Source organism: Clinocottus analis, unplaced genomic scaffold (assembly GCF_023055335.1).
Source record: "Clinocottus analis isolate CAN_PGR_092001 unplaced genomic scaffold, fCliAna1.0.p SCAF_16, whole genome shotgun sequence".
NCBI classification, from domain to species: domain Eukaryota; kingdom Metazoa; phylum Chordata; class Actinopteri; order Perciformes; family Cottidae; genus Clinocottus; species Clinocottus analis.
This window is the reverse complement of record NW_027175887.1, coordinates 15,346,663-15,367,665: the sequence shown is the minus strand read 5'-3', so window position 1 is coordinate 15,367,665 and position 21,003 is coordinate 15,346,663. Positions and strand designations below refer to the sequence as shown.

At 42.9% G+C, this 21,003-nt stretch overlaps 2 protein-coding genes, 1 long non-coding RNA gene and 5 other non-coding genes across 10 annotated transcripts; 7 read left to right on the top strand and 1 right to left on the bottom strand.

Moving 5' to 3' along the window:
- Window positions 1-485: 485 nt before the first annotated feature.
- baxa (BCL2 associated X, apoptosis regulator a) lies at window positions 486-3,539 on the bottom strand. The gene is made up of 6 exons (XM_068579497.1): window positions 3,450-3,539; window positions 2,702-2,750; window positions 2,457-2,615; window positions 2,237-2,372; window positions 2,051-2,155; window positions 486-1,937 (listed from the first exon to the last, which is right to left on the bottom strand). Exons 1-6 carry the CDS (start codon window positions 3,478-3,480, stop codon window positions 1,839-1,841), a joined length of 579 nt encoding a protein of 192 aa, XP_068435598.1. The 5' UTR covers window positions 3,481-3,539; the 3' UTR covers window positions 486-1,838.
- Window positions 3,540-3,773: 234 nt separating this feature from the next.
- Window positions 3,774-6,042, top strand: rps11 (ribosomal protein S11). Its single transcript, XM_068578518.1, has 5 exons — window positions 3,774-3,831; window positions 4,338-4,478; window positions 4,713-4,788; window positions 5,396-5,525; window positions 5,848-6,042. The coding sequence occupies exons 1-5, from the start codon at window positions 3,817-3,819 to the stop codon at window positions 5,969-5,971; spliced, it is 486 nt and encodes a 161-aa protein (XP_068434619.1). The 5' UTR covers window positions 3,774-3,816; the 3' UTR covers window positions 5,972-6,042.
- On the top strand, window positions 4,542-4,624 carry LOC137787281 (small nucleolar RNA SNORD35). Its single transcript, XR_011077639.1, has one exon. It is a non-coding gene; the product is annotated as a small nucleolar RNA SNORD35 (small nucleolar RNA).
- LOC137787282 (small nucleolar RNA SNORD35) lies at window positions 5,217-5,299 on the top strand. Its single transcript, XR_011077640.1, has one exon. It is a non-coding gene; the product is annotated as a small nucleolar RNA SNORD35 (small nucleolar RNA).
- Window positions 6,043-7,399: 1,357 nt separating the features above from the next.
- LOC137786757 (uncharacterized) lies at window positions 7,400-10,085 on the top strand. 3 transcript variants are annotated; one of them, XR_011077599.1, is made up of 5 exons: window positions 7,400-7,440; window positions 7,853-7,978; window positions 8,307-8,424; window positions 8,831-8,956; window positions 9,283-10,085. It is a non-coding gene; the product is annotated as an uncharacterized lncRNA (long non-coding RNA). The 3 variants fall into 3 exon arrangements; XR_011077601.1 differs by having other exon boundaries at window positions 7,428-7,464; XR_011077600.1 differs by lacking the exon at window positions 7,400-7,440 and adding an exon at window positions 7,479-7,677.
- LOC137787264 (small nucleolar RNA SNORD35) lies at window positions 8,048-8,131 on the top strand. Its single transcript, XR_011077622.1, has one exon. It is a non-coding gene; the product is annotated as a small nucleolar RNA SNORD35 (small nucleolar RNA).
- LOC137787276 (small nucleolar RNA SNORA79) lies at window positions 9,408-9,544 on the top strand. The gene has a single exon (XR_011077634.1). It is a non-coding gene; the product is annotated as a small nucleolar RNA SNORA79 (small nucleolar RNA).
- LOC137787265 (small nucleolar RNA SNORD35) lies at window positions 9,946-10,029 on the top strand. The gene has a single exon (XR_011077623.1). It is a non-coding gene; the product is annotated as a small nucleolar RNA SNORD35 (small nucleolar RNA).
- Window positions 10,086-21,003: the final 10,918 nt, after the last annotated feature.

The following is a 21,003-nucleotide window of genomic DNA, read 5'->3' as shown; positions in this document are numbered from 1 at the left end:
CCCTCCAAAAAACCACGAACATCACAATTTAACAGTTGAAAGTTGCCGACAGCAATGCCTGGATTCCCATGACATTTGAAGCTGACATTCTTGAGCCCTAGAGGTTGAATCTCTTGACCTTTACACCGGCACTGTCCTCCAGCTGTATGTTCACCGTGTAATGTCAAACCATTACAATAACTTAAGAGTATTAATACTTCTCACTTTATGAACCCTGACCACTTTTAAAAGAGTTTGAAAACACTTTCAACAGGTTATAATATAAACTTAGCTGTGTGTTAATTGTGATTTTGTTTGTTGAGCAGAAAATTACCAAATTCACATTTTATACCTCCCTGAAGACATATTTTATAGATATCACTCCAATACTAAATAGTTAAACAACTCTACTGCCATGCAAGCATCAGACAAGTTGAGTGTCATGTGTGTAAAGATCAGTTTAATCTTTATAGTGGTGCAACATCAAACCCATTAAATAACCTGGTTCCTTCACGTATCACACAAAGCGACAGTCAGCATTAAAAGATTTATTTCTCATATTACATCAGATAATCAGATCACAGCAAAAAATGATATTCAGGGGGACTGAAGACTAATTTTCAGCTTTACAAATGTGATAGAAAACAGTGAAAATTTTGAGATTTATCAAAGTGATTCCAGAGTAAAAAAAAACACCAAGGCACTGACAAACAAGAATGTATAAAAAGCTGTTTGCTGTGTAGATAAGATTGCAGTTTGAATAGCGCCAGTAGACGTACAGTACTTTGTGTGACGAGAGGTAAGCATCGGCGAGCAACCCGGTGCCGTCTGTGTCTGCAGTTCATCTTACATCGACAACAGGAAATGTCACCAGATGTCGCTTCACTCGCACCACAAACAACACGCAGGGTTGTTTTTTTTAAAGTGGGAACCACATTAAGGTCACAATGCTGGTCGAAACGCCCAAAAGGAGCATATGATTAAATGTTGCACAGGATTTTGCTGAGATCGTGTGACTGTCTTACTGTATGATGGTTCATGTTGAATGTAAACATAACTTTGTACATAAATCCCTGTTGTGGCACTTAACGTTATCCACTAAAAATAAGGTTGAGCTGTGCATTCAAGGGGGATTATTTGAGCCCAAATATTATTGTAGATGAGATTTGTCTTCGTCTACGTCGTCTTTCTGCCAAATCAAATAATTGTTTGTAAGAAATAGCTGTTCTTAACTCGCTGAGATGTGACCAGCCTCCAACATTGCCATCGGACCGTTGCAGATTTACACCAGTTGACACTCACAAATACATATGAAAATGGATTCTGTAGCACCCTGATGAGGCGGATGGAGAGAGTGGGAAGATCAGAGAAGCAATCTGAGTGGAACAAAAATGAAATAATGAAACCAACCGAAAAAAAAAATTGACGTGAAAGACTTTGCTCCATGCATCCTTCAGGGCAGATAAGAGAATGCAATTACTTTTTTTTTTGTATGTCGATACAGAGTAAAAAATAAATTACATAAAAAGGCATTCCCTGTTCATGTTGTCAAACTCTTCACCTCAACTCCCCCTCCCCCACACGCTTTGTGCATGTAATCATGCTCCGCCCTCTTCCTCAGTGGCGTTGGGATTATGGGTGCGACAATGCGTTCAGTCTGACTCCCGGTCCTTGGAAATAAACGGGAGACAGAAACGAAGAGTGGCCCTTCGTGTACAAATACAAGCTCTTCCTGGACAACTTGTCCACTCTGCCGTAACTTCTTCCTGCTCACATTCAGATGCTCTTGCTCCCGTCCCCATGAACCTCAGGCGTACTCCTTCCTTCCATCTTTCACACGTCTGCTCATCACAAACTCCTCACATCTTGCGAATGACTAAAACAGTGGTGAGAACACCGGCCAGGAAAACTCCCACCGTCTGCCATGTGGGTGTGCCCAAGTGGGATCGAATACCCTCCTAAAAATTTTTTTAAAAATCACAAACGACAGACACAAATATTAGCCATGCAAGCAATCAGGAGCGGAAGCGTATTTACTTATAAATGATGGGTTTGATAGCTAGCTTCTTACCCAGCCACCTTGCTCCCTGATCCAGTTGATCACATTTTCCCGGAGGTAGTCCATCGTCCAGGTGATTATTGTTCTGATGATGTCAGGAACTTGGGTCACAAGAGCCTGAGAATGAGTGAAAAGGGAGACGCTTCAGACGTTGGTCAGGTCTTTGCCATTCCGCAATACAGATACGTCTGAACTCACTTTGATGACGAGTCGACAGGCGAAGTAGAACAGTGCAACCACCCTGCCCCAGTTGAATTTTCCATCTGAAAAGATCTCAATGGCGACTTTCATGAACATATCTTTTGTGGGACTGAGCGAAGAGTTGTTTATCATTCTGGAGGAAAAACAACATTTAGTGATTAGGGACAGGCCGATTACACTGGGGAAAACACACTGACACATAGGCAGGTGCGCTCACTTTTGCAGCTCGACATTTCCATCCAACTCATCTCCAATCTGCTGCAGGCACTGGGCCAGCTTCTTGTGGTTGGGGTCACTCAGCTCTACTCCATCCAGATGTGCCCTGGACAGGGCAGTATTGCCATCTCCGTGTCGCTGAACCCGCTCATAGATGAAACTACACAGGGAGACACAAAACAGTAATAAAGTATGATCTTGACTTTGTTCACTCACGAGGGGCCCAACTGGGAACTTCATACTCACTCTTTCAACAAAACAGTTCCCAGTTCCAGTATCTGGTCTTTGTTATTGCCTGTAAGACAAAGGTCAGCGTTAAATCATCCCGATACCGTTTTACAACCACTTATCTCAAATTTGAAATAAAAGAATATGTGCCACACTTCAAATCTGAACATGATGCCACAGTTTACAGTAGCCACACTTGAAATAACGTAAGAGAAAGCTTAACATGTTGTTGATTATTCGTGGTTAACCTTGTGTTTACTCCCCCGTGCTTTCCTCTTTATATCCGCTGTGTCTGGAACATTTGTAGTCACGCTAGACAAAGCCAGAACCTCATATATAGTCTGGTATCGCAAGTTGTTAGCTAAGTTAATTGGGCTAACATTAAGTCAATTTTGTTGAAGTTAGTGTTGTGGCTTCAAGATATTTGACGTGTCCCGAGCCCGAGAGCCCGGTAGACTTTTAACGTTTTCTGAGTTGAACGACATATCGATAGTCTCCCGGTGTGTTTGTTTCGGTTTTGTTCACACATATTTGCTAACTCACTCTTGTAAAAGCTATCGGCTAATCGAGCTAACCACCAAACGCTATACCAACGGAGCAGCGTAACGGCTAACATTTGGTTAGGTTAGCTAGCAAGAAAACGCGCTACAGGCACCAAACAAAAAGTTAATTGTTTATGTGTGATATTATCTTTCTCTGGCACACTATTAGCGACGCTGTCACAGTCGATTTAATTAGAAAACATATTGCGGATGCTAGCTGTTACCTTGATCGCCTCCTCCCGGGTGTGATGCCATCTTGTTGTCTGTTTAGATCGCTCGCGCAGCGCGCTTCCGTATAGTCATGTGACAAAATTATATCTGCGGTAACTGGTTTTCAGATGAGCTCATCTTCTAACACCCGACGGGACCGATAGTAGAAGACATTATTTAGTTATTATTATTTATTATCATACAATGTAATACTTAGATTACAAGTTTATTAGTTGTTAAAGTAACGTAAAACGATATAAAACAAATGTGTGTATTTTTTTTGCCTCGCCCTTTTTGTGTGTGGACACGTCACTTCCCGTGTCTCGCTGTCTTCCGTCCGGCGCGCGCACCATTAGGCCTCTTTCCGACTCGGCAGCAAAGATGGCGGATGCACAAGTACGTTCAGAAAAACGGCGTGGTGAATTTAAATCGACATTTTTACGATTAAATAAACACATCTAGCGGGCTATATTAATTATGTTCCCTTACGTGGTCATCATACACAACCACGAGTCATTTTAAACCACAGAGAAGTTTACATCTGGCTTTTTTGTTATTGCCGTTCTGCATACCCTCGTGTAACGATAAACTAGCCGGGATGCTAACAAGGATAGCTTAGCCTGCGACCACTTAACATTAACTTCTAGCAGAACATTGCTTTGTATACACTGTTAACATTCATTCCCTTTTAATACATTCCCAATAAACATTTTTTTAATGGATGTGTAGTTTCAGTTAAGTCTAAACGTGTGTTTTAGTCCTAATTAGAGGAAGTGGGTCTTGAACTAAAGCTAGTAGTGTTAGTGATCTTGCGAGGCCGGGCGGAGTTTTGTGGCTGTGTCTTCCCTGCGCGTGAAAGTGTGGATGGCCATGTTAACGTCGATGATGTTCTTGTTTCACAGACCGAGAAGGCTTATCAGAAACAGCCTACCATCTTCCAGAACAAGAAGCGTGTTCTGGTCGCAGATGGTGGCAAGGAGGTAAAGGAGAAGCTCCCCCGCTACCACAAAAGTGTGGGTCTGGGCTTCAAAACTCCAAGAGAGGTAACTTGAATATTTCAGAAAAGTATCCACACTAATGTAGAATAATTTGGCATTCATGTTAGCTGCAACTGATGTTTTCTCACGATGGTCTTCCAAGCCTTCAGGGTTCTGACGATAGTGCCTTTAGGCAATGCTGATGCAGTCACACAAGAGTGCACATATAACCATATTTGTCTATAGCAAAGCAATGTGCACGGTGTGACATTAACCGTGTTATATTTTTGCTTTCACCAGGCTATTGACGGGACTTACATTGACAAGAAATGCCCCTTTACTGGAAACGTGTCAATTCGTGGCCGTATCCTCTCTGGTGAGTTGAACACTTGTGTGATTAAACACTAGCCCTTTGGCACTAGCTTGGGGCGCTGCAACATAACATGTCATTTAAGCAACACACTCTGCTACAATATAATAACCCTACAAACAAATTAACATGAAGTAAACTAAGATTCTTACACATATTGGGGATCACTTTGATTTGACATTTGGTTTACGGGACACTTAAAGTCTTGAGACTGTGAAATCAGCTGAATCCCAGCATTACGTTTTTTACTATGTCTACCATGGTACTTTGATTATAGATGTCTGAATTGGAACTGTTAAGCACAGGGTTAGTATTTATCCTGACTGCAAATCAACATATCCTTGTGCAGGTGAAGCAACCCAAGCCAGAACCAGTCTTTACAGGGTAACTTGCGACAAACTTTACATCGAATTTCCTTTTTCTTGTCACCGTCCAGCAAATGATGTTTTCTCACGATGGTCTTCCAAGCCCTCTGGGTTCTGACGACAGTGCCTAATGGCAATACTGATGCACTGGCGTGGCAGTCCTATTTAAGATTGAGAGTTTCCTGCAACGTCCATGGAAAATTATAAAAAACTTGTATTTAAATTCATTCTGTGTGTTTGGTCTACAGGTGTGGTGACCAAAATGAAGATGCAGAGGACCATCGTCATCAGACGTGACTACCTGCATTACATCCGCAAGTACAACCGCTTTGAGAAGAGGCACAAGAACATCTCCGTCCACCTGTCACCTTGCTTCAGGTACTACGCTGCTCACATGCTTTATGCAAATGGTTTGAAAAATAGTGCAGTTGTGTTTACCCGTAGCTGAGTGCATATAACAAATGGTCCTAATATAGGACTGTTGGCCAGATGTCAGTACATGTGGTTTTATGTGGTCCAAAAAGTTGATAACTTGCTGCAAATCTTTTACTCACGATGGTCTTCCAACCTATAGAAGCTCTGACGAAAACTGCCTTTGGCACTCACTGATGCAGCTTAGTGTTACACCTCGTGGCTTTATCGACTTGGTCTTGGACAGATGTACCCCAACCACCTATTGACATATTGTATGTTTCTGCAGAGACGTCACAGTTGGAGACATTGTCACCGTTGGAGAGTGCCGACCGCTCAGCAAGACCGTGAGGTTCAACGTCCTCAAAGTGACGAAGGCTGCCGGCGCCAAGAAGCAGTTCCAGAAGTTTTAGGTGTGACTGTGAACAGGAAGGCTGCTGTTGGCCACTCTTCTCGCTGTCAATTAAAGAAAATCTTGTTTAAATTACGCTTTGTGTGATTTGTTATCAACCCTGAAAATAATTTGGCACCAAAGAATACATTCGCTTAACCATCTGTTCTCTTGTTTTTTTGTTTGGAACTTATTAGTGAGTGAGTGTGACCAGGACTTATAGATGTCCTCATTGGAATAGAGAAATGATCGGTTTTACTAAATCTAGACATAATTAAGACTTTGAAACATAACATCTGGATTAAAAACTTTATTTTAGTATTATGATTATTTTCGACGGTCTTTAAAATCAGTGGGGATTCTTGAAGTAATAGCTCAAAATCTTAATTTGTAAGTCATGTAACTATTTTAATGAGACAAAGTGTAACTGGATCTATATTTTCTATGCGGTCGTGATCAGAAAACCGTACAATGTTTCTTGTAGTTTTACTTGGATATGAAACATGACAATGATGTGCCAGCTATGATGTAATTGTTGACCCGCTGTCTGACAGTCCAACATAATTGTATTAAATCAGCCCAATTACAAGCACTACCAAGACCAAAGTCAAGCCCAGAATTTGCTAGTAAATACGAAAAGGTCTCTTTCACTTATGTCCATATAAGTTATAACTAGTCTTTCTATAATAAGTAGTTAAATCTGAATACTTGGCTTTTTTGTTAGAAACTATTGCATTATGGCTAGTAACTAGCAAAAAGGATACATCAAACTGACAGTTTCTTCGGCTGCAAAAATTTTAACTAGTGAAATAAAGGAAATATTTGTTATTTAAAAACTCAAAATTGCTGGAACATTGATTTATTTTTTATTGTTCCAAGCAGCTTAGTGGCCCATCAGCGCCTCCCAATGTTTTACAATTCACACAATTAATTCCCAATGATTGAAAGTTGTCCAGCAGATGGCGACAGATAACTTGTTTGAGTTGAGTCCAACACAGACGCTGCATGTCAGTGAACTAAAGGGTCCGTGTACGTTTTGTTCGTTTGTTTTATTTTTTGTTTGAAACGGAAAACGAAGAAACGTACACGGACCGTTATTGTTGTTGTGAACACAATTATCATGTTGGAGTTTATATTTGAAGGCAGCCGTCGTCTGAGAGGACACGGATCCAAACGTGTTCTTCAATTACAGTTTTCACTTTTTTTAATTGTTTTGTGACGCGAACACAGTTAGCAAACGCTCCAAAGATGACGTCACATAATTTAAAAAATTTCAACTTTTTTTACTTTTTACAATTTAATACTTACATTACACATATATCAGTTGGTAAACTAACGTAAAACAATATAAAAATAATTCGTGTGTATTTCTTAAGCTTCGTCCTTTTTTGTGTGTGCACACGTCACTTCCGGTGTCTCGCGGTCTTCTTTCCGCCACGCGCTCCGCTATGCCTCTTTCCCTCTCGTCAGGCGAAGATGGCAGATGCGCAAGTACGTTCAGGAACAAACCGCGTGGTGTGCCTTTTTTTTCGTGTCTTCATATACAACCACGAGCCGTGTTAAACCTCAGAGATAGTTTTGCATCTTGCTTTTTGTTGTTACCGTTCTGCATACCAACTTGTAACGTTAAACTGACACGTTAAACCGGAATGCTAACTAGAATAGCTTAGCCTGCTACCACTTAGCATGAACTTCTAGCAGAACATTGCCTGTTGTACACTGTTAACGGTAATTCCATTTTAATACATTACACATTTTTGAAGTGTTTATAGTCCTGAGAGGAAGTCGACCTTGAACTAACGCTAGTCATCTCTTTGTCAGGCCGGACGGAGTTAAGTAGCTAGCTGTGTCTTCCCTGCACGTGGATGGCCATGTTAACGTCGATGCTGTCCTTGTTTCACAGATCGAGAAAGCTTATCAGAAACAGCCCACCATCTTCCAGAACAAGAAGAGTGTTCTGGTCGCAAATGGTGTCATGGAAAAGCCTGCTAACACACTTGTGGGGCTTGGCTTCATAACCACAAGAGAGGTAACTTTAATTTTTCAGAAAGTAGTCAAACTAATGTCGAATAATTTGGCGTTAATGTTCTTTGTTGGCTGCAAATGATGTTTTCTCACGATGGTCTTCCAAGCCTTCAGGGTTCTGACGATAGTGCCTTTTAGGCAAGACTGATGCAGTCAAGAGTTACAAATATTACCGTATTGTGTTGGAGCAAAGCAATGTGCACTGTGACACCTACCATATTTTATTTTACCAGGCTATTGACGGCACTCGCATTGAGACTTCATTGCAATGTCCATGGAACACTCTGAAAACATACTTGTATTTAAATTCCTTCTGTGTGTTTGGTCTACAGGTGGGGCGATAAATGCAGATGCAGAGAACCATCGTTATCAGACGTGACTACCTGCATTACATCCGCAAGTTCCTCCACTTTAAGAGGAGGCACAAGAAAATCTGTCACCTTGCTTCAGGTACTACGTTGCTCACATGCTTTTAATTAAAAACATGGAATATTTAGTTTTTGACCGGAAGAGGGGGTAGACTGTCGCGACGTGGTGACTCCGGTGGTAGACTGGCTCAAAGGTGTCTGTGGCTGGTCCTTGATGAAAAACATGCACCACGCTGACTGTGATGAAAACCCCAACCACAAGTATCTGAGACCTCCACACGACACCTTCTGGAGTCTGGTCCGAGTCGGTCCACCTGACTTGCTCTGTTGCTTTAAATCATTTAAAGCAATGTGCACTGTGTGACACCTACCATATTTTATTTTTACCAAGCTATTGACGGTACTTGCATTGCGAGTTTACTGCAATGTCCGTCGAACAGTCTGAAACTCACTTGTATTTAAATTCCTTCTGTGTGTTTGGTCTACAGGTGCGGTGATAAATGAGGATGCCGAGGACTGTCGTTATCAGTTGTGACAACCTGCACTGCATCCACAATTACAACCGCTTTGAGAAGAGGCACAAGAACATCTGTCCATCTGCCACCTGTTTTCAGGTACTACACTGCTAACTGCTGCTTAAATTAAAAACACTGAACAGTCAAATTTTAGTTTTCTGTGTAAAAGAGTGTGTAGACCGCCGTGAAGTAGACTCCGGTGGTAGACTGGCTCAAAGGTGTCTGTGGCTGGTCCTTGATGAAAAACATGCACCACGCTGACTGTGATGAAAACCCCAACCACAAGTATCTGAGACCTCCACACGACACCTTCTGTAGTCTGGTCTGACTCGGCGCACCTGACTTGCTCTGTTTTAAATAATTGAAATATACTGATCCAACTGTTTGTCCTGGATGAGGTTTAAAGTGTTTGTTTCTGTGTTCAGACGGACTAGGACATGGTGGACTCCCTGAACAGGTTGAGTGCTGCCCGGAGACCTACACTGGGATCATCCAGGGCCTGAAGAGGGACCAGGACAATGTGTACGGTAAGAGATCACATGATGGCGAGCGAAGTCGGTTCCTCCTCCTGACGGAAGTGTGTCTGGGGGATTTTACGACATCGCAGATTAAAGAGTCTGTTTCACCCAGAATGCTTCAGGCTTCGGCCAAAACTACGGCTTCCTGGTTTTGCGAGACTCTACAATGTAAAACAAATTAACGATGATGAAATGTGCTGCTTTTCGAATGTTTTTGGCTCTATCGTCCTCTACGTCACTGTCCTCCTCCCTGCATCTTGCTTCCAGTCGGTGGCCGTGTTAAACTTGATGTCCTTGTTTCACAGACAGAGAACGCTTATCGGAAATGGTCCAGAACAAGAAGCGTGTTCTGGTTGCAGATGGTCATTAAGAGGCACAAGAACATCTCCTTCCAGCTGTCACCTTGCTTCAGGTACTACGCTGTTCAAATGCTTTATGCAAACAGTTTGAAAAATAGTGCAGTTGTGTTTACCCATAGTTGACTGCTTATAACAAATTGTCCTAATATAGGACTGTTGGCCACATGTCAGTACGTGTGGTTTTATCTGGCCTAAAAATTTAATAACTTGCTGCAAATGATGTTTTCTCACGATGGTCTTCCAAGCTCTAGAAGCTCTGACGAAAACTGCCTTTGGCACTCACTGATGCAGCTTAGTGTTACACCTCCTGGTCAAATCAGCTTTATCTGCTCATTCTTGAACAGATGTATCCTAGCCACTGTTTAATATACATGTTGTGTTTCTGCAGAGACGTTGGAGAGTGCCAACAGCTCAGCAAGATCGTGAGGTTCAACGTCCTCAAAGTGACGAAGGCTGCCGGCGCCAAGAAGCAGTTCCAGAAGTTTTAGTTATGACTAACAGGAAGGCTGCTGTTGGCCACTCTTCTCACTGTCAAATAAAGAAAATCTTGTTTTAAGTTATGCTTTCTGTATTTTGTTATCAACCCTGAAATTAATTTAGCAACAAAGAATACATGCAAAACTTGAATGTTTGGTGTTTTGATTATTTATTTTTAGATTGTTAAAATCAGTGGGATCAGTACTTTCTTAAGAAAGTAGTTATTTAAAGTCCTAATTTGCAAGTCATATAAATTATATATATATATATATTTTATTCTATGAGGTTGAGAGGTCAAATGTTTTCTAAGATAATTTTAGTCGTAGATCTGAAATCCAGTAAGATGAAACTTGACAAGTGATGTGGCAGATTTGATGTAATTGACCTGTCTCCAGTTCAACATCCTGCCAACATACTTGTATTAAATCAATCCAAGTGGAAGCATTACCAAGACTAGTGAAGCCCAGAATTTACAAGTAAATACAAAAGGTCCTACTCACTTCTGTCCAGATACGGTGTGACTGGTCTTCCTATAATCACTGCCAATTTAGTAAATCTGAATGCTTAAGTTAAAGGTAATAGCATAAAAAAGACGAGATTAGCAAATGAGGTACATAAAACCGACCGTTTTCTTCACTACATTGTGAAGATATATACAATATTTCTTTGAAAGCAGAGTTGCTGGATCATTGACTGTTTATTGGCCCATCAGCGCCTCTGTGTTTCACACAATCTTTTTCCCCATAAATGAAAGTTGTCCAGCAGATGGCGACAGATAACTTGTTTGAGTTGAGTCCAACACAAACAATGCATCTGTAGAGGAGCCCATTTGTTTATTTGTTAATTCTTGTGAACCAGAAGTAACTCCTCTGGCTACAGGCATTTAAATGTCCTGATGAAAGTCTGCTGGACACGGTGGTCAGAAAAGAAGGGAAACAACAGGATCGATCATATGACGCCGTCTCCATTAGAAGACATGACCTCCTTCCTTTGTACTCGAACAGACGTGACGATGCTCAGCAGAGTCTCACATCCAAAGAAACACAAGCGAATAACTTGTCTGCATCAGCTGAGGCATTTGCATGTGTCCTTATTTCAGGATAAGAAGATGACGGCCCCTCCCTCCTTTCTCTTTCTCTACACGCATACTTCACTCTGCCTGGGCATCTGGTCTGCTGAGAGCATTAACATAGCATTAACATAATGATGCTGTACACTGAATGTGGACCATATGGTGATGACGTAAAGAGGAGAAAGTGGTCAATGTGTCAGCAGTCCCATCGTTTGATGTTTAGCAGGCGAAGCAGCCGTCGTCTGAGAGTTGGCTTTCAAACGACTAAACATTTCCCTCAATTACAGTTTTCACTTTTGTTGTTTTGTGGTACGAACAAAGATCCCGGCTCTCCGCAAATGCTCCAATATTTACATAAACAGCAGTGTCTCAGCTTCTAACCACAAACTGTCCTCTTTTGTACTGGGGGCTTTCCCAGCTCCTTCCCTCCGTGGACACTACAGGAGGCTGGGAGGGCCTCAGGATGGGCTCCGGATAACAGGCCCTCTCATGGGCAGACACCCCAGGGAGCAATGCGGCCCAGCAGGCCACCCAGGCCACAAGAGTGCATGCATGCTCCCACATGAGTGTTTGTCTGAGGGCAGAGGTCTGAGCCCTCAAAAAGTCCAAGCAACCATAATAAACTGAAGCTGACAGTGTTGAACTGTGATGAATATGTGCTGTTAGAAAAGCCTGTTAGTATAGCTGGTTATCAGCTAATCTCAATGTGTGTGTGTGTGTTTTGTTGTTTCTACTTGTTGTTATCTCTCAAGCCACAGAGTCCTATCATTTCTTTACAATACATCGCTGTTAAACATTCTGTTGCAGTTGTAGTTTAACCAACGTCGTTACACCGATCGGATGACCGAGCGAATATTGACCGAAGTCTTTAATCTACTCCCCAAACACCTTCGTTGAAACGTTATTTATCGTTTATCTTTCGTTTAAGCGGTTTTGCGATTGTTGATTTAGTTTTTCTGAGACCAGCTTAGCAAACTAAACTAGCTTATCATAGCTGGCTGTGGCTATTGTTTCTTAGCAAACTAAGCTAGCTTATGATAGTTAGCTGTGGCTAATGTTGCTAACGCTTCATCTTAAAGTAGCCTGACTGTTTAGTTAGCTAATGTTGGGCCAACTTCGAGCTAAATTGAAAGCTAAGTTATCTATATTTTAGCTATGCTCTTAGCATGAAATACCGCCAAATCTTATTTACTTTGTATTTTATGTACTTTTAATAAAACCTTCTTTGTTAATCATCGTCTTAACATCAACTGGATGTATGTAGCAGTGAGCCTGTTAGCATGTTTACATTAGTATTTAGCTCAAAGCACAGACTTGCAGTGCTGCTATGGTCATGATCCTTGTTTCTGTGCTAATTCATTTAACTTTTAGTCCAACTATTCTTTATAGGATCTCATCGTTTTAAGATCTAGTCACTGTCTTTGAAGTTGTTCATTACGATCACAGTTTCACTGTTTTATTGGATATGTGTTTTGCTCACTCACATCTTTGACTTCTGCAATACAATTAAAATGATCACAGATTATAAGCCAGATGATTCAAACAGCACACTGCCTCCCTCACGAGCCCCATGCAATCCTCCAGCTGGTGATGTGAGTTTCAGTGATGGAGAAGCCAGTCTCTCTCTTTACCGTTCCTTTGCTCTGATTTATAACTCTCAATTTTCCATTTGGAGGCATCGCCAAAAGGTGAAGGTGATCAGTGCAGGCTCAGATTCAACGCTCCATCCGTCACAGGTCGACGACCCGTCCAGCCCAGCGGGGTCAGACATGGTCCTGGACTGTGGACACTAAATAAATCTATTCTGTAAAGAGGGAATTTTGTTTTTTAGCACTCATGTGTTGTGTATCAAAACTCTGTCTGTGGCAGCAGACACACAGTCTTTTGAACTGGCTCACTTCACATTCCTCCGGTTTGCCAACATGTTTACTCAGTGTCACGGCGCATACTCGGAGTCGTGCTTACTTGTGTATCTAATGGCAGGGATGTTAGCTCAGAAGGTCAGCCCGATGAGGGTAATGGCCACTATCACAACAGAGGCCTTCTGGTGGCCCAGCAGGAGGTCTGGGCAGCAGAGATGTGTGTGTGGGGGTCTTATAGTCCCATGCTGGACCCTTGTTCTGGGTTGTTTGGAGGCAGTCAGCAGCTCTCAAACTGTTTTCCAGCAGCAGCAGTAGACCTGATGGGCTGAACAGATGGAGGCCATGCGTAGAGGAGGCCATGCATGTGTAGAGGAGCCTGAGCTGTAACAGATAAAGCCCCTCGTCCTCTGGTCTGTTTGTCAGCGCTGAACAACAGGAGTTTACTGCATGTTTATTAAGTGTGTCATGCATTCAGAAGTAAAAGTATTAACAAGTATTAACATCAAAATGCACTTAAAAGTGACAAAGTAGGACTCATTATGCAAATTTTTCAGTTTCAGAATAATATATTGTTGGATTATGAGGATAAAATCTGTAAGCATCAATTAAATGTTGCAGCTGTTGAAGGTGGGACTTAATCTATGATAATAGAGTAACTTATGTTTTGGTTGTATTGTGTTTTTAACACCCAGAATCTCCAAAGTGACCCTTTGTCTGCTGATGTGGAACAATGATTTGCAAAATCCAATAAATATCAGAAAAGGTGGACGAGCTCACGCTTTCATTACCACAGATTTTCTTCTTGCTTGTTTGTTCGACTGCAGAATAATATGCAACCATCAAACCCATCACGATCAGCACCGTCTCTGCTGGGGGTGCACAAAAGGAACCCTGTGGGCTCAATTCGGGGGTCAGCGCGAGGTCACTCGAGGTCACATCTGGACATGTCATCAGCCCAAACGGATCTGCACAAAGACGGCCAATGTTCCTGCACCAAAGGCAGACGGGTGGCTGACCACATCATATTAAAACACGTGTAGCGTCCCCATTCAGTCACAAACAAACAGCCATGTGCGAAACGTGGTTTGGTGAGGCCTACTGTCTCGATCTAGTGAAAGTAGATATAGAGGATAATGAGCATGTCAAGATCTATTACTAGCAGGTTAGAGGTTGGTGGTCACAGTGATCAGTGTCAGATATCTGCAGCAGCGCAGTGAACTTCTTAACTGATTTGAAGTGATTTAACAGATGTGGCTGCCGCTCTTGACTCTCACACCTTTTGAGTTACGTCCTTCATGAAAACTGCTGCTTTTGATTCACGTGTGAATGAAAAACAATCCAAAGGACATCCGAGAGTATCGCTGACCAAGTCTCGACTGCTCGTCGCTCGCCTGGCCCGTCTGGCGAGCCGCGAGCCGCGCAACGCGAGGAACGTGTTCCTAATTCAATATTCTCATGTTCAGCCGCCTTCACGCCCGTCTGTCAGACGGACATGTGTGAGTATACGGGCATCTCCTATTTTACACCGTGTTGTCAGATCAAAGAGCGGGGCTGGCGCTGGCAGGTCAAGAGGACGGTGTGTTGCACGCAGCGGCGCTCCCGGGTCATGTGTGAAGCATCCAGCATGGCTGTCATCAGAGCATCCCTGGGGTGTGATCTCGCTGACTGATGGCCTCACACTGGAGCCGCCTGGAGCCCCCGATCCAGGAAAACCGGCTGGATCTGGACTGCATATCTAACGAGTGCTCATTTCATTTCTTTACGGCGACTTCGGTCTGCAGATGGAGTTGGTTTGTAGCCACATGGCTGCTCTGTGATAGCTATAACAAGCAGGACCTTGAAACCTTAAGAGCCCAGAATTACTACAAAAATACCAGAAGTTTCCGTCTTTTGTTGGCGAGGCATTTTTGGAGCTTTGTGTTTGAGAAACGTGACAAAGGAACTGTAAAGTGTGACTCTTCTCTCTGTAAATGGTAACAGGAGGAACTCAAAGCAACGCCCAACAGCAACAGTTTGCGCCGATATCGAGCAGTTCTCCGGCAGGAGGAATTCACCCTGGCAGATGGTGGGGCCGAGGCCCCCCGGGGCCCCCCCCACCCCACCCCCGGCAATGCTACACCCTGGGACCCGGATACCTAATCGCGGCCTGTTGAGCCTCTCACCTGCTGCTCCGCCGCTCACAATGTTATCTCATCTCCCTGACCTATTGTGGCTCCCATCGGTGATAATGACAGTGTGAGAGACCCACGCAGCGCCGCCGCCGAGGCTCGCTCTCCCTGGAGAGAGGCCCGGACCATGGGAAAGTAATCGATCTCTCCATCTCGCCTCCTCTGGTGGATCTCGTTTCTCATCATGACCTGCAGACAGCGTCTGTGTTGTCTGTGTTTAAGGCACAGATTGCTTTAATTTAAGGGAAGCTAATCTTAGAGTTGGATGCTTGGTTATTATTTTTACGAGGTGTGGTTAGCTCACTTGCGCACGGCTGTAAAGAGGAAGTAACTTTGAGAGCGGCGGGCTTTTGTGAGTTAGCTACTGCACTTTCTCCTCCGACTGCAGAACAAATCACTGTCTGCTATCACAAATGTCACATTGAATGTGTTTTTTTAAATGTTAATGTTATTACTTAATGGGAGAACATTTTCTCTTATGCGACCATGATTTCCCACATGAGTTCATCAGCTGTCAGCCCATAAATGTGCTGCCTCGGTTCACCATAGTTGAAAATCTGGTTCTCGCACACAAACGTAACCAAACCGCAGCGCCGTGGAGAATCTTGTTGTTGTTGTTGTTGTCATCGTCTTATGATTATTTTTTGTTGTTACTCTGCAGAGTTTTAATTTTCCCTAAGAAAGCTCCCTCCAGTTCCTGCGTGACCTCGGTTCCCAGCAGCTCAGTCAGATCTTGTCACTGCGGCCATGTTGTCACCTAGCTCTGCTGAATTATTAATTAGACTTTCTTTGCTTAAATGGGAGACAAATTACTTTAACTTTGTCTTGTAATGAGGGTCAGAGATAACGGACAGCTCAATTAGTTTTCTGGGGCCAGTAAATTACGACCATATTGTTGCTGTGTAACATTGTTCCTTATCTTTAAAGGCGTAAAACAACTAAAACCTGTGTGTGTATCTTGCGGAGCTGTGTACTCACAATATGCCAAATTCTTCCAACTATTAATTAAATCTGTAATCTGTAATCCGTCATATTCCTTTAGGCATGTGTCGGCATCGTGGGTGTCATAGAAAATACTTTTTAACCTGTTTTAAAACACATTTTTACTGTCGTCTTTTTCGATCCTGATCATCTTAAACTATATATTTTAACGGATACAGGAGTCATCTGATGCTTATGATGGTTTTAATCACCTGGTCTGTGTGAAATCATCCGGAACAAAGAACAATGAAGGACTCCCAAGCGGGAGAAGCTGATTGCGGTGAAGACAACAACTCCCATGATCCAACACTACTTCACAACGTCGCCAAACTCCATCTTTTGTCATCGTTCTGATTGAGAGACCCTCGAGCGGAAAAAGATTACGTATAGTGCGTTTAAAGGGGGACTCATTTCGGTGAAGCGCCTCTATAAAGTTGCCCATCATTTCCCATAATGCAATTCAGTGGCTCAACCACTTCAACGTGTGGATTAATTAGATCTACTTGTGTGTTTTATCAGCGATGAAACCACGAATACCAACCCTGAAGATCCAATTAAATGAGAATGTCTTTTAAAACCCTGTTGTGTTTACGCGCCGCGAATATAAAAGCAGAGGAAGTGAAGTGAGTTTCACAATGATCTGTTTCATCGTCAGTTTCTATATGAAAAGAAAAAGAGTGTCTTCTTTCCTCGGCCAATTGCGGCGGAGGAGCGAACAAAAGAGAGCAAAAGAAAGGAGCGCACCCGACCGCTGTCTGAGCGACTTAAACTGTGTTCCCTTTGTCATCGGACAATCCATATGGAGCCCAGAAAAAAGGAAACGGAGTTCTTTACATGACGGAGAACGCAAAGAGAAACTGTGTGTTTTGTTCTCACGTACAAAAAAAAAAATCAAACAGATTTGACCTACTAAACTTTTCCACTTCAGCTTTCGGTTTCAATGCATGAACTTTGTGAGATATTTTCTTGGCAGAAAAAACATAATACAAAAAACATCTTTACATAATCATGAGATTATAAATATGGGGAAAAGTTTTTCCCAGTATGGAAAAGGCTCAACTGAAGTCTGAAGAAATTTAGAAAGCAGAGACGGCTGATGTCGATGAATCAGAGCTGGATTTTCAAAAGCTCACATTTCACTGTCAAAAGGTTTTTCCTCTTGACGTCAGCTCAGTTTTAAGTCCATTATCCCTGTCAGTTGTTTTGAATGTGTTTTCATGGAGACATTATACAGTGCAGGGTGATTTGAAGTCACAAATCTCCATTAGAAGAACTTTCTAAATGGTGTCTTTGTGTGAAAAATGGAAATGCAGAGCACTGGAGATCACGACCTCCACGTCCTCAGTGGAAGTTACGGCCCCTTGCTAACATGCCTTTTCTGCTGGCAAAACAAATTTTGTAGTGGGACACCGTCCGTCTCTGAGATGCATGCTGGGGGGTTTGCACCGCGAGAGGAGCTGGAGAAGTGACACCGCTGATAACCCCGTGCCATTGTGTGCCTGGCTGCCAGAGTCTCTCTGTTTCTCTGCTGTGTGTGAAACACCAGGGAGATAGCAGCGAATCCCAAACATTCTCCAAAAGAAAAAAAACAAGTCATACATTTTCCCCCTTCAGACTAAAAGCAAACATGAAATGACCTTATCTTAAGATAGATTGCATCTGTGAAGACCACCACAATTCAAAGAGAGGGACTGCAGATTGTTTGTAATGTGAGGCCTCTGGGGATCAAATGGCATTTTTAAACCTTTATGGAAATACACTTTGTTAAAATAGAGAAGACTGATTTGTGTTTACAGACTTAATACGGCCTTAAATGCACGCACGTTGTGGAAACTCCTCAAGGCCTATTAACTGCCTCAGATTTAAGCTGGATCCGCTTCAGCTAACGCTAGCCCCCTAATTAAGCTAACGTTGCCAGATTGGTGCTCAGTAGGTCACATCGTACGCCGCATAAGATGAGAAACGACAACGTCTTAACGTTATTTGTTGTCTGAGCACTTTATCTTCACCCTACACTTAATTTAACACACATTGCACTGTGTTGTCGATGACTGTTGTTTGTCGTTTGTCCCGTCTGACGTCTCATGGCTAACGTAGCATCTTCCGCCAAGGAAAATTTGTGAAGAAATTCCTGGCAAATAAACGGTTTCTAATCCGTACTGTTCCATACATGCTTCAGTATAAATGTGTTTTTTGCATCGTAACCCCCTTATTCACTGACTCCACATCTTGTTCCCTTGTGCCTGTCGGTATGTTACGGTTATTGTACTTTTGCCGTTGTTTGCGATGTCGGCTCATCCGTCTTTAAAGTTGAAAGCTGTTGAGGGACCAGCTATGCTCCCAATCTCCTGATTAAGCGCCTTTAATAGCCGAGCGTTGCTCTCATCTGTGTCTTATCTCTCTTATTAGCGCTCCACTGCTTCTGCACGAGGAGAAGTTCAGAACTCGACGAAGCGATGACGGGGACAGTCGCTGCTCAGGAGAGTTTTCATTAATGCCTTTGAGTTTCACACTGCACACTGAAGGTTGAAATGGAGGAGAATCAGTGTAGCGTTGCAGTAATGACATCAAATAACCTCAACGCTGGTATCTGACCAGACACTGAAGTCCCAGAGGAGGCTTCCCCTCCATCAAACCCATCTCTGTGGTTTATCCAAGAGCTACATCCTGCGCTCCATCAATAAGAACAGAAACAATTTGTTTGCTTTGCACTTATCATGTGGAAAAAAAAAACCCCAGTTGTACTCATTTAATGACACACACATGGAAAGAAAAAGAAAATTAAAGCTGCTCTGCATCCTTTTCGAGTTGGCCCCAACATAAACAAGAGATCTGTGGAGCGGGAATAAACTTCCTTTGCTTGCACTGGTGCGCACACTTCCTGAGGGGATTGAGCGATGCATCAGATTGAACCCCGTTCTCCGTGCAGGCTGGAAGTGTTTGGACTCCGCTGGCAAACGAGCCAACCAGGCAAATGCAAGCCACATGCTGATGTCCGTGTCCTCCCGTTACTGTATGCACAAAACAAATGGTGTTTTATCTACGGCTCTGGGGAGCGTCCACCAGACTGGAATATCTCAACAGCTATTTGATGGATCGCTTCAGATATTTAAGGTCCCTGGAGGATGTATACAACTGATTTATGATCCTTCCTGTAGCGCCACCAGCAGGTCGAAACGTTCTCCTGTTCAGTGAAATACTCCAGCGTCTACTGGAAGGATGTTTTGCGTAGATATTTATTGTTCCCAGATGATATATACTCAAAGGATTTTGGGTGATCTGCTGGCTTCTCCTCAAGCGCCACCCTCAACAAATGTTGGAGGTTTTGGTTTCATGGTCCCATGAGAATGATTTGTAATAACTTGACCTTTCATTTAGTGTCGTTATTGGTTTAAATTGTCTAATACCTTTGGTTTATGACCAAATACCTGCAAAACTAATGACATTGCTGTCTACCATATGTTCCTGTTTGCTTAAATTAAAGCAGCCAATGAAACTCAGCCCTGGCTCAGTTTCCCACAATGCTCATTTTTTTCCTCTCTTAAACATGAGCTCAGCACCGAGATGTTTGCTGAGAAACATGTCTGTTACTTTATTGTTATGGTAGGACGCGGATTATCTAGCTGTTTCTACTAATTCAGGGTGTTCTACGGCTTATTTTTGATTTCCTGCTCCAGCGCGGAAGATTATTATCGCCGGTGGCAGCAGCCCAACCGCAACAAATCCTCTGCGACGAGGGTCTCCCAACCTCAGCACCCTGAGAAACACTAGGGAGGCACACCGAATCGTTGGAGAGATGACTGGGGAACAGTAGATATGTGTGAGTTTTAGCGGCCTAGGGGGGAAGAGAGAGAGTCCCACCCAGGGAGGCTGGAGAGGAAGCTCTGCAGATGGAGGTCAGAGTTGGCGTGCTCACATCCTACTCACTATTTGTCCTGTTATTCCAAATCTCCGCCAACACAGGATTGAGGACACTGTCCAGGGAATGATCTCAAAAAAGCCTTCTTTTTCTTTCTTCTTCCAAGCTCTGCAGGAGATTTTTCTTTACAATCACAACCGATTCATGAGGATAAAAGCATGAAAATGACACGTAGCGTACCACAGGATTTGAAGAAGAGCTGTGAAACGGTGGTTATTGGAGTAAACTTGAGGTCTTATTCAAGTTAAATAAAGCTGTATGATTAGAAATAGTTATTTGTTATCTCCAAAGGACTCCAGATGCAACATTACAGCATGATTTGGCAAACGTTAACATCCTCAAAGGCTTTGAAGACCCTGAAACTGAGGATCATCGTTCCCATACGTGACGTCCTGCTGCCATTTCTTCGCAGGACTTGTATCGTGTTATTTCCAGGCCGCTGCTGAATTTGGTTCGCAGAAGATAAAGTTGGCCCATGTCATGTTGTTCATGGCTTAAACGGGCCTTTCCCAGATGTTAAACGTACTCGGAACAAGAGTAGTGAAAAAAACTGTAATGATTGAGAGGTCATTAACTAATGCTGCGTTTTTACATTGCTCTTTGTACGTATGCAAGTCAACCGAAAGCTCTTTCCTTCCTCTGGGAACCGCCGTGATCTTCAAATGTTTGTCCTCACGTCTGGAATTTGACTTGCGTTTGATGAAAAAAAAAAGAAAATTGTGGAAGATTTCGGAGGATTGCATCCTGTGGAATAAGCCAATTGATAATTTATTCTCTATATTCTCTATTT